The sequence below is a fragment of the Ammospiza nelsoni genome, chromosome 6 (genome assembly GCF_027579445.1).
Source record: "Ammospiza nelsoni isolate bAmmNel1 chromosome 6, bAmmNel1.pri, whole genome shotgun sequence".
In the NCBI taxonomy this organism is placed as follows: domain Eukaryota; kingdom Metazoa; phylum Chordata; class Aves; order Passeriformes; family Passerellidae; genus Ammospiza; species Ammospiza nelsoni.
This window is the reverse complement of record NC_080638.1, coordinates 54,882,400-54,894,712: the sequence shown is the minus strand read 5'-3', so window position 1 is coordinate 54,894,712 and position 12,313 is coordinate 54,882,400. Positions and strand designations below refer to the sequence as shown.

The following is a 12,313-nucleotide window of genomic DNA, read 5'->3' as shown; positions in this document are numbered from 1 at the left end:
CTGCTTGATTAACAAAACATTTCTAAAATATTGAGTTCAGGATTAAAAAAAAAACAAAAAACAACACCATTCCTGATTCCAGAGGAAACAAAAACCAAACTCACAAGCTGTTTTTATGGCAAAGTTTAATTGCCAATTTTTATGTCATTCAGAATGAGAATCCCATTATAACTGCTGCTTACCATCACCATCTCCTGCACTTTGCCACAACATCTCTCTGTCTGGCACTTATTTAAACAAGAGTAATTCTTGTCTGTGGCAGTGAAATCCATAGTTCTCCCTTCACACCTGGAAGTGCACTTAGATGCCCAAAAGCCTGTCTCTCTGAAGCACAGGGCTGGAGTTATGAAAAGATAATTCCTCACACTACAAACATTATAATAAGAAGCACAAAGATTTTCATCTGTCCTGCAGCAGGCTGCCAGATCAGTTAAAAAATGCCAGTTACAGGTACTCACTGTTATTTTTTATATAACAGTATAATAAGAGATCCAAATCTGGGCCTTCCCACTTTATATTTTTAAGAGGAAGTACTTCCTTGCATTTTCAAGTATCTTCTGTTCACTTTAAGCCATGAACTTTAGAAGTGACATGTAAAGATGCACCATAACACCTCAATGAAATGTGTCTGTTTTAATCATTACTGGCTGATTTACTTCAATAGAGATTTCTGTTCTTTTGTAAGAGTGTAAAATATTACATCAAAGCCTTCAATGCTTATTATGGATTACATTACACGTGGAAGGCCCTTAATTACATCTTCTGACAGAATTTTGTTGAGTTTGTCCCTTTGCATACTCCACCTATTCTCTCAGTCAGCTTGACCACTTCAAAAGAATTTAAATGGAAAAGGCCTCTCTTCAGGCTCTGCAGACACAAATAAAAGATCCTACACCACTTTATGAATCAGAGTATTTTGTCTGGAGGGAACACACAAGGGTAAAAAAACTACACAATATAAAGAAGAGGAGAGGAGAGAACATCACTGAGATAGAAACACTTGCAGGGGAGGGAGAGAGAGTTGCCCACTTCACGTAGAACATGTAATACAAAATACCTTCTCTCAAGAGGGGGGAAAAAGAGATAACAAAGATGAGAATGAAGCAATGCCACTTCAGCACACTAAAAATGAAGTTTGATTACTCTCAGATGTCAAAATTTAATTTTTCAGACCAGCAAATTTTATCACTGAGTTTGATTCGAATATTGACCTAGAAATACTGTCTATTGCTTTTCCCCAGGAGGCCCTTTCCATCCAAACCCTGCATGCATTAATGTCTATAACAGAAAAAAAGTTTAATCCATTTAGAATATACAGTCATGCAAAGTATAGTGAAAATTAGGGGAGGAGTACAGTACACAGTTCTAATGTTGAATGGGCAAAATGAGAATTAAAAAGAGAGTTATTCAACCTGACTTTGGCTTTATTAATGATGCAGTATTAATTCACAATAGATGCTGATTGACTGTCTTGGCACTGAGAGCACCAATGCCAAGAAAACAGTAATAAAGAGACAAAAGCAAAGATGGAAAGAACATTCTCCTTTGAGACTAAAGCACTACATGTTTTCTCAAGGTTGCTTTGGAATGCTAAGCTTTGTCTCATGTGGCTTACAAAAAGATGGGGAGAAAAAGATTGCTATTGTAAGAGAAATGAAGCTTCAGAACACTCAATATTGCAAAGTAGGCTACTTCCCCTCCCACACAGCAAAAGCAACACCACTTTTATAATCTAAGAGTATTTTCAGCAGAACTGCAGCTGGGAGTTAGTTAAGAGTGCAATGTGTATCCCATTGCCAGCAATGGGATAAAGCATGGGAAAGCTGGTGACAGAAGCAAACTACATAGGCCAGGTAATAACTGAAAGCTTGCACTGTCCTTCTAATGAAAGGAAAACAACGGTTAGAGAAATGCACATGTAATCACATTATATATATATATATATTATATCTATGTTTTTACTTTATGACAATCAGTGTAACACAGTGAAGCCAATATATGGGAAACAAATAGGAACAAGCCCTGGCTCCAGACAAATTTTAATATGGGAAAGTAATGAAGTCACCATCACATCGTTATGTGATGGCACTGCCTCTTAAAATGGACTGTACAGCAGTTTGGAAAGCTGTGTTCCTTCCTCCAGCAAGCTGGGTAAGGAGGAGATTAGAATTATTTTAGTGTTAGACTGGTCATTTTAATTTACTTTGAAACTGCTAACACTCAGTATATTTCCATAGGAAATGTTTTTTATGATTCCAACTGAGGGAGTATTTTTAAAATAAACATTTAAATTACAAGGAAATATGGCACCAAAAGGAAAAAAGCAAAAGTGAGTTAATTGCAAGAATATTTCTACCAGTAAAAACAAACCACTGACAAGCAATTGTACACCAGACCACAACCAGGACACTCAATCAGCATTACACAACTTGGCCTTAGATACAACTGCTTGGGATTCTTGCAGAAATATCACCATTCAGGACAGCAACAGAAAGGATGTCTTAAAACTTTTAAATATGATGAGTTTTTTAGCATTATGACAGACAAAATGTTATTCTTAATTTCTTAATTGTTTCTGCAAAATTAAAAACTAGGAGGTAGATGAAGCAGGAGACTCCTGAGAGCACAGCAGGCTGGTGAGCTGTTAGGGGATGAGCTCCTAGCTAGTGTGTGCAACTGTGTACTGTACTTACCCCGTTCCACTCTACGCTCATACTCACTTCCTCGCCGCCGTCGGGGCCGCTCTCGTACTTTACCACATCCACGTTGAGGCTCTCCCTGCTGCGCCGCTTCTCCGTGCTCTCAGGGTCATTCAGCACCTCGGCCACTCTCTGTTTGTGAACATTGTCAAGACCCTGAGAATTTGATAGAATGGGAAGAGGCTTTATCTTGTTACAAGCTCTGTTAAGCTACAACTTACACACACAGCTGGGCCGAGCAAGGAGTGAAACCAGCCCACAATTCCATCAGTCCAGTTCTGCTCCCAGAGAGCAGCTCAGCTGCCCTTTCCAAATTGCAAGGATCAACACAGCATCAAGGGAACAGTCTAGCAGTTTGAGAATTCCTGACTTGTCCTTCTTTTCTTCCTTCCTTATCACTTGTCTAAGCCTTGTGGTGTTCGTGTCACTTACCTGAAGCAATCTGGCAAGCAGCTAAATATTTGAGCAACTTATAGATCATGACCCATCAATGTAATTCTCAAGTTTTGCACCCATCAAATGGTGCAGTTTTCACCTGCCTCTGGAGAGGTGTCTGAATCTCTAGTACCTCAGAAACACGTTGTGTTATTTAAAAATACTGACATAGAAGAACACTTGGCATTATTGTAATTTTCCTTCCGAAAGAAATGGCACAGAATAGAAACTTGTAATAAACATATTTAATATATGGTCAATACATTTACTTTGTGTTAAAGCATGCCTATCATTTATAAAATAATCCTTTTAATATCTAAAGTACCTTCTATAAAAACCCTGCACTAAAACCAAATTCTTTAACACAGAAACTAGAAAATATCAAAACTCAAATCATACTTATTTTCAGTTTTGTCTTTTTTATAATAAACCTATTCCACATCATAACCAGTATTTGCTGACAGGAAGAGATGAATGCCTTATATTCAAGAAAATATTCTGCATCTTCCACAGTACAGCACTAGCAGCAAATGAAGCAGGGACGTGGTGTGGCAAACCCATAAAGCCAACCACAATACAGAAAGTGAAAAGGATGCCAAAGTTCTTAAAAGTGCATGAAAAAGAATGAAAGTTGTTTTAGTGCCATGGAGATGTCAGTTTCTTGTTCCCATGTAACAGTTTTTCCCTAAGTGAAGAGCATTACCTGAATGACCCAGAATAAAAAGGCAATGTTAAATGCTGCTGTAACACAATATTGTCTCCTACATCTAAATCTAGGGGTGTGTAAACTGCCATATATTATGGATTAATGGAAGAGGTGGTATATGATGCACAGTGAAAATCTGAAGCATCCTTAAAAATAAACAGTCAGCAGCAAGCTTCAAGACAAAAATACAAGTCCTATTTATTCTCATATTAAAAAAATGAAATTATAACTGAACATTTATGATGTTTATTTACTTCTATTTTCTTACTTTGCTTTCCATTTTAATACTAATTGACAACCCAAGTTTTCTTGTTCAGTCTTAGACACTTATAAAAGTGTCTTATAAGTGTCACTTATCAAACCATCCAAAAGGGAAAGAAAAAAAAAGCCAATAAACCCCCAACAAACCCAAACTCTCTTCTATCTTTCAAGAGAAGGGAGAAAGTGTTACTTGAACAGTAGATCTGAGAGGACAAAGAGAGTACATTAAAAGGAAGGCCCCACTGAAACTGTAATATTTATCTCATTTGTTTACAGAAGTAACAAAAGGTTTCTGTTAGTCAGTTGTAGGCAGCAACTGAACATTTTTAATTCTGACAGCTCCTTATTAAAAATAGAACAGCATGATTGGCAAAGGAGATTTCCAGCAGAACCTCCCCATTTTCCCCCAGCTACAGTCTGTTTCCCAGGACAAGCAGCCAATTAATTGAGCACTGCTGGCCAAAACACAGTTTCTGCTCTTTCATTTTCCACATAATTTCACCTCCAGTTTGAATCATGTCCCCAGTACATGGTGCCACTGCCCTTACAATTAACCAAACTGCAAGTGTTAAGATGTATCAGTTTATCACCAGCTCAGTCTGAAATTAGAGGGTGACCAGGCACTGAAATTTTCTATATTCTGCATACAGGAAGTTGAAAATCTGCATGACCACAAGGCAGAAAGACCATTCAGGTGAATTTTCATACTTGCCTGTTTACGAGATCTCATTGCTGCCTCTTCTAATGTTTCAGCAGCTTCAAACTTGCCCTGTCGTCTGTAAAGTGCCCCAAGGTTCTTTAGAGTAGTTGTTACTGTTGGACTATTGAGAGAAAGGAAAAATAACTCTGTGTTAAATATATACTCATACAGTAAACTCTTCTCAATTCACTAATAAAAGCTTAAATTAACACAGTGTTTATCATATTTTGTAATAATTTATTCTCACTTATAGTGAGAATAAATGCACTTACAGTGCATTATTGAAATGCACTACACTGTACTTCATGTACACACAATAACCTGCTGACCCCTTTCAAAGCCTATCAGTGTCTCTGTGACTAGCCAACATCCCTGAAACTGCAATGCCAGAACCTTCTACTCCCCAGCTGCACCTCAAGGTGAAAATTTAGCTCTAGAGGAGTGTATCCAACTGAATAATTGTGCAGCTTCCAAAATAAATGCTTATTCATGCATAGACTATTAGAGAGACCACATGTAGCATGTGTTAGTCACAAAAGCAATTAACAGCTGCTTTCATCAGCTTTTACTTAACACCTATTTGCAGTTTCTGTGCATTCCAATTTGCTTGAACAACAAAAGCAAAAAAATCGCCCATTTCATTAACAAGTCTTATATAAAAGACACTTTTGTTTCAATGGCACAAAATTAGCTCCATCATAGTATTTTTGAGTGAAGTTTTGCTCCACTAACAACAGAGAAAAGATCTTCTCATGCATTAGAATGAAAAAGTACATGAAAAACAAACCACTAAAATGTATTGTACACAGAACTCAGGATGGAGAAAAAAAGAGATTTCAACAGTACAAGGGCTCTGAGTTATGTTAAACATGAGCATTAAAATACTCAATAAACAAAAAATTTTCACTGACTATCAGTACTAGTTGCAGATTTTTTCAGGCACTGCACCACCTACAGTGGTTATGTTAAAAAAGCTTCAGTAATGGAACAAAATTAGAGCAAAAAAAAATTTCACCAACTATAATCCAAGTTGAAATCCTTGTTTCCCTTATTTCACTTTAAAGTACACATTGTCATTCACACAACTACATTCTGGAAGATTTACAAACTCAAGTAATGCTTAGTTGTGGCAGTTCAGCTTTGTTTTCTTGTGCCAGCTATGTAACTGAAGGTGCAGTTATTGCAGGCTCATCTCTGGCCCTGCAGGGGCAGGGAGGGGCACAGAGGGAAAGGTGACCCACGCTGCCACCTGAAGGACTGCCAAGAACACAACTGGGGCAGTTTCATGTCACTGGATCTGAGCAGCCTCAGGACTTGAAAACTGCTGCTGCATTCCTGAAAACCAGTCTTGAGCCTGGAATGTTTAATACTTTCATTTTTATACTCCTAACCAAGGAGCTGCTTTGGTTCCATTTTTAAAAATACTTTAATCTGAGACACTGAGCATTAATGAGTTGTCCTGTGAAGAAGTTACTCACCTATCAACTTTGCAAGCTTTGTACCAGCCCCCATACTCTCCAAAAGAAGTGCCATCTTTTTGCTTTCCCTAGAACAAAGGTACAGTTGAAAAAAATCTGATTTGCAACCTAAACAAATATAAGCTCCAAAAAAGATTTACAACAGCCTTACTTTGCATTCTTCTCTCTCTTCTGCATGCATCCAGATAGGCTTATTTTCATCTGGTGAAACAAGAAAAGTATTTTATAGAAGAACAAAACTACAAGGTATTGATTGTTGTATTTTCACTACTCTGAAATGAAGCTGAGAACCAGGGAATTATACTATTGTTGCAAAAAAAACTTACTGTCCATGTAGAAGCAGCAGATAAATAAAACACAGAGCTCTTTTACAGTTTTACAATTCTGTCTCTTTCTTATCTGAAGTTAGAAACAGTTACTCCTGAGAAGCTTTGAAGTAAGTATACACTGTCACCCATTTGTCATGTGTCTAGTTCTGTGCTAGAGAACATGAATTTATTTATTTTATCCTAACAACTACTTTGTCATCTACTAAGTGGTGCATATGCTACTGACATGGAATGCAGTGGAAATGCTTTAGTGGGATTTTTGCTTTATAAAATGCATATGACTTCAATGTACAGTGTAATTCTCAATTTAAAGGTATTTTCCCCATTCTTTAAATATGTTAATGGGGAACTTGCATTAACAATGTCTTTATTTATGTCACCAAAATCCTGCATTGACTTTTTCCTGTGACTGAAAAGTGATGTACATTTTTCTGCCTCTATAAAAATACCAAAGTTGGGTTTAGTGGGGTGTAAGATAAATTAGGCCTGAAACAAAATCCATAAAACATAAACCCACTAAGTCTCATGGTTTTGAATCAAATGTCTGCTGCTGTATCTAAAAGCCTTCTTATGATGAATGTTACCTCCAACACATCTATCAGCTCACCTTTTAAGTCCACCTAAAGCAGACAACAATTTTAATCAGGACATTTCTTGCAAATTTTATTCCATAAGTACAAAAATAAAACATAAATTCAAATCTAGGGACTCATTTTCTTACCATCTACAGAGCCAAACTCCCGTTCATGAGCACGAGTAAGAATCTCTTTGTATAAAGTTTCCGCTTGCTTAAACTTGCCCTGTTTTAGATAGCAGGATGCCTAAAAACAAAATACCCCCAAAAGATATCAGCACACTGCTTTATTTGTCTGTATAAACAAGAAATACAACACATTGTGGATAGAAGTGCATTTCAATTGTCTCAGGTCTACTTTGGGAAAGGCTTACCAGATTGTTCTTTGTTTTTGCAACATTTGGATCATCTGGTCCCAGCTTAGTTTGGTAGATTTCAAGTGCCCTCTGATAGTAATATTCAACCTCCTCATATTTACCCTGGTTCTGGCATAGCAAAGCCAAGTTATTTAACTGCTTGGCAACATCAGGGTGATCTTTCCCCAGGACCTGGAAATGAAATACACTGTATTAAAACATTCTCTAATCATCATGTCAGGGTCTAGAAGTAAATAATTTAGAAACATCCTGTTAGTTTTATTCCTCCTCAATTCAACAAAAGCAAAAGCTGCATTTCAAAGATATGAAAATGACTCAATTCTATTGCAAACTGAGAATGATGCAGAACAATCCATAAGAGGAACAAAGTAAGTAGTAAAACAACATTATAGGGAAATTATTATTTATATAAAACAGAAGATGCAATCTCATGGACTAAAATAAATATCCACATAGAGAATAATCAACTTAAAAATTTTAGCTAAGTTTCATTTTTTAATTCCAATGCTCTTGTCAAATCAATTATTTAGCTATCAAAGAGGAAGGAAAAAGGTAAAGAAGTTTCTCATAAAATACAGAATTTAGCATACACCCAGAGTGCTCCAGCAATTTCGTAGCATTTCTGGAATTTCCTACTGTTTTCAATTTCAGACACTCCTAACTACTAGGCATTGTTAACTCTGGGGTTTATCTGACAGATCTACCCAACCAAAGTATAAAAAAGTAAACATTTAACTTTGCTTTCTCCTTCCCTAAGTCCCTCTAGAGGCTCTGTATTTGTCACTCCTACCTTTTCTCTGATTTCCAGAGCTCGCTTACACAAAGGTTCTGCTTCTTTGTACTTTCCCCGTTTACCATAGAGTACTGCAAGATTGTTAAGAGTTGCTGCCACCTGTCAAAAGCAGTGAAACATTAAGTGCACTGAAATGTGCTGATACAAATATTTGACAAATGAACACATCTGCAAGGCATTGATGTTATTAAATTTTCCATGCACAGGATAGACCTCTTGAAATTTGGAAGTGAAGAAGTAATTATTATTAAATGCATACATACACAACAGAGAAAAGAAAAACCTAAATCATGAAGTAATTTTGCTTCCTTTGTGGAAATGTCATTTAGTGCACACATCTTCACATGTTCTTCTCTTACACAGGCACCTCTCACATCTACACTTTGAGCTGCCATGTGTCCCACAGGCCACAAATGTATCACATGAATTTTCCAAATGCTTGATTTACATTTCATTTACAAGCAGCAGTAAATGAAACCAGAAATGCCCCTTCAATCTGAGTATAATAAAGAGATTTGAGTAAGCAAAAATCTTTCTTCACAAATTGATTTCCCACAAAAAATCCAGGCAATCCAAAATCAAGTATGGGCAAATTATTCATGGTGAAACAGCACTGAATAGAATGTGGCCTCCTACCTGTACTGTTTAAAGACAAGCCAGGTCTTACAACCTTTCCTGTTGAGTTTGATATTGGAATTAGTTGATAAAAAGCAATTAGTTGAATGAAAAGCAAACTAAAATGATGCTATTGCAAGTATACAAACCGCTGGATGATCTTTGCCCAAAGTCTTTTCGCGGATGGCCAAGGCATCATTCAGGAGATTTGCTGCATCTTTGTATTTGTTCTGGTCTCTGAATTGTAAAGAGATGTAATTAACACTGGGGATTCAGGAATGAAAAATCATAACAATTAAGCTGAGTTCACTGCTGACCTAAAGATGCTACTATTAAAGAATAATTGAGAATATATTAATAAATTAGGAAGTAGAATCCTGAAGCCTGTGACTGCAAATAGTTTAGTAGTTGAGGACTATACTGAGCATGTACCATTTCTACACTGATGTCCAATTTCTACCTCTAGATTACCTTGAGGTGGATAATCAAGACATGTCCCCTCAGAAGACAAAAAAAAAAAAACAAAAATCAAACCCAGCCTCATTCCCAAAGCAAAGGTATAGGCAAAAATACAGCAAATTTTTTGACTTTTAAGTACAGGGAGACATACAAAAATTTAAGGGACTTCTGGAGGGTTTTAATAATAATTTTAAAAGGAAAATAGAACAGGGAAAAAATTCTAGTCTGAACATCAAAAGGTTGTAGCCAAACAACTAAGTATTTATTTCACTGGTATTTATCTATGTCAGCATACCAACCTGTACACCAAAGCAAGTATGTTCAACATAGTGGCAACATCAGGATGGTCATGACCTGAAGTCTTCTCCAGATCTTCAAGAGCTTGTTTACAGAGAGGCACAGCAACCTCATATCTACCTTGGGAAGCATACTGGATAACAAGATTATGTAGGGTCCGTAACCTTGCTGGAATTTCATAGCCCCCTTGTTGGGCAGCAGCTGCTGCACTGCTGTGCTGCTGTTGAACTGAAAGAAATCCACAAAATTTCAACTTTTGTAAAAGATGCCTGTAAATAAAACATCTCACTTGAGTGCTCAGTGGCACAAAATGAGACTCACTGAATTTTATTTCTTCAGTACAGAGAATTAGCATTAGAGCATAGGTCACAGCAGTCAGGCTGTCTTCAACAGTGACTGTGGAAGTATGACTGTTTTATTCTCATATCCTGTCCAGTATTGTATTACTATTATTTTTACAGTTCTCATAGCTCACAGGGCTAAATGCAATAAACTAATGAAGAAAGCAGGAAACTATTTTGGCTCAGCAAACCATTCTCAAGATGATTCAACAATTTTGCACCTACAAATATTGCTGTTTTCATAGGCAAGGAACACCAACATACATAAGCAGAATATCTGCAGAAAAGCTTTTTTTCTTTATTCTTCTTCTCTAAACATACTTTTTTTGTTTCCATTTGTTTGCTATGCCAAGGAACACTTAAGATTAGCACATAAAGGACTGAAACACCTTGGATGCCAGAAACAGCAGCTGCAAGACAAAAGGCCCTGAGTCAAAGTCAACCTTCAAGTTTTACTCACTAACCCTCAAGCTTAGCCACTTATTTTCCAGCAGCTCCTAACCTTTGGTTGTTGCAACCCTTACTCTCCTATTGCCCCCAAAAACCCTTACTCTCCTACTGCCTCCTTTTCTCTTCACCTGACCAATTTCTGAGATTTAGAATATTCTGTCTTGTTCATTTTCATTAAACTCTAGAGAACAAGTTTATCGTTCTCTGAGCCTGGATTTATTCTCTCCTTTCTATTAAGCAGAAACCACTCTCACAGAAAGTGGGAGCCTTTTTATGGCAGTGGAATCACACAAGTCCAAGCCTATACCCAGAGTCACTGCCTGCCAAAGCACTGAAGAATTTCAGCATTTTTTTGGAAGGTCAGAGAAATCACTGACATGTCAACTTTGTCTTTTGTAAAGAGAAGTAAGGGAGCTTTTCCTCTCAACCTTCCAACTACAAAATTCTAGGGAAGCAAGGATGAGCTAGGAAGGAGCTCATGACAACAATGACCTGCTGCAAACCCTTCAAGCCTTCCTTTCAGTGCTGGTTATGGATAGCTTTGCTGTGCTGACAAAAATGCAGTGTACCTTGTAGGCATGCCCATAAAGGAAATCTGAAATTGCTGATTGCAAAGGTGGGTCCCTTCAGACATTGTCCCTCAAGTTATTTTTGTGGTAAAAACCATTCTGCTCCCACCACACTGCACTGACTCCACAACATCAATATGTTCTGTTAACAAACATACAAAAACCACATTCCACTAAGCAGAGTTTACTTATCTACCAAGAGCTTTATTCAATCACACTACCAAACATCTGCCTCAAGTTCCACAGCATATTCCTCAGTCCTGCTCACCTGAAGACAAACAATGCTTCCACAATTAATATTAAAACTATGCAGACAATCTTAGCAAAGGACAAAAGACTATATGAAAAAGATTTCTTATTGAAACCTGCCACAAAAGTCTCAGATCAGATTAATTTAAGAGGTCATAAACAGAATCCACTATCTGGTTAGAATCTGCCTCAGTCACTTGCAACTAACCATTCTGAGAACCCTAAGAAGGAAAACAGGAGAAATTCTGAATTTAAATCAGTATGAACTTTACAGCACCTAGTAAACTCTAAAAAACCTAAGCCCCAGTTCTGTACACACCAATGTACAGAATGTAAATCAATTATTGGATTCCTTATTCTAGCAGAGGCATTCATCACTCCAGTTATGTTGCAGTGGAATGGTGAAGCAAGCATTTTTTAAAAGTGCATCTTTATATTCTGCACTGCAGAAACACACCAACAATGTAAGCTGAAGTACACTTACTTCCTTGTCCTTGGTCATCCTCATCATTGGGAAATAGATCATCCAAAGGCTCTTTGGTGGAATCCGAATCTTTATCCTCCTACAGAACAAGCCCAAACCCAACAAATTAAAGCTAAGGCAAAAGAGGGCAGGCCAATTAACCAGCAATGTTAAAGGAAAACCCCACATTCAGAATTGACAAGAATAACATTTCTCAATGAAGTTTTATAAAGGTAGGTCTTATATTTTAATGTATTTACACACTCTGTCCCAAAACAATACAGGACACCTTCAGAAGGGCCAGGAATGGAAATGAGGTCTCCTAGATTTCAGTCTCAGTTTGAGCACACAAGAACACATTTGCCATTCTCACAGAGGCACTAGGTCTCATGAAAGTACCCACTGAAGAGAAAGCACTGCTCAGTACAGAACTGTCCATGGTACCTTTCTCAGTCATAAACACAGTTATAGTTGGGCAAGGGAAAGGAATAAGGAGATCTCAATTTCTGAGTACTCAA

At 37.3% G+C, this 12,313-nt stretch overlaps 1 protein-coding gene across 8 annotated transcripts in view; it reads right to left on the bottom strand.

The window, feature by feature from the left end:
* Positions 1-12,313, bottom strand: part of KLC1 (kinesin light chain 1) — a 46,699-nt gene that overhangs the window by 12,151 nt on the left and 22,235 nt on the right. For 3 of the 8 annotated variants that reach the window (XM_059474777.1, XM_059474780.1, XM_059474781.1), the window contains exons 4-13: positions 11,817-11,895; positions 9,726-9,951; positions 9,117-9,204; positions 8,350-8,451; positions 7,557-7,730; positions 7,330-7,429; positions 6,431-6,480; positions 6,280-6,347; positions 4,814-4,922; positions 2,721-2,855 (exon numbers count right to left, since the gene is read on the bottom strand). In XM_059474777.1, the coding sequence (XP_059330760.1) occupies positions 2,721-2,855; positions 4,814-4,922; positions 6,280-6,347; positions 6,431-6,480; positions 7,330-7,429; positions 7,557-7,730; positions 8,350-8,451; positions 9,117-9,204; positions 9,726-9,951; positions 11,817-11,895 (1,131 nt within the window). Of the gene's footprint in view, positions 1-2,693; positions 2,856-4,809; positions 4,923-6,279; positions 6,348-6,430; positions 6,481-7,329; positions 7,430-7,556; positions 7,731-8,349; positions 8,452-9,116; positions 9,205-9,725; positions 9,952-11,816; positions 11,896-12,313 lie in introns of all 8 variants that reach the window. The other 5 variants (XM_059474778.1, XM_059474782.1, XM_059474774.1 and 2 more) reach the window with 3 other exon arrangements.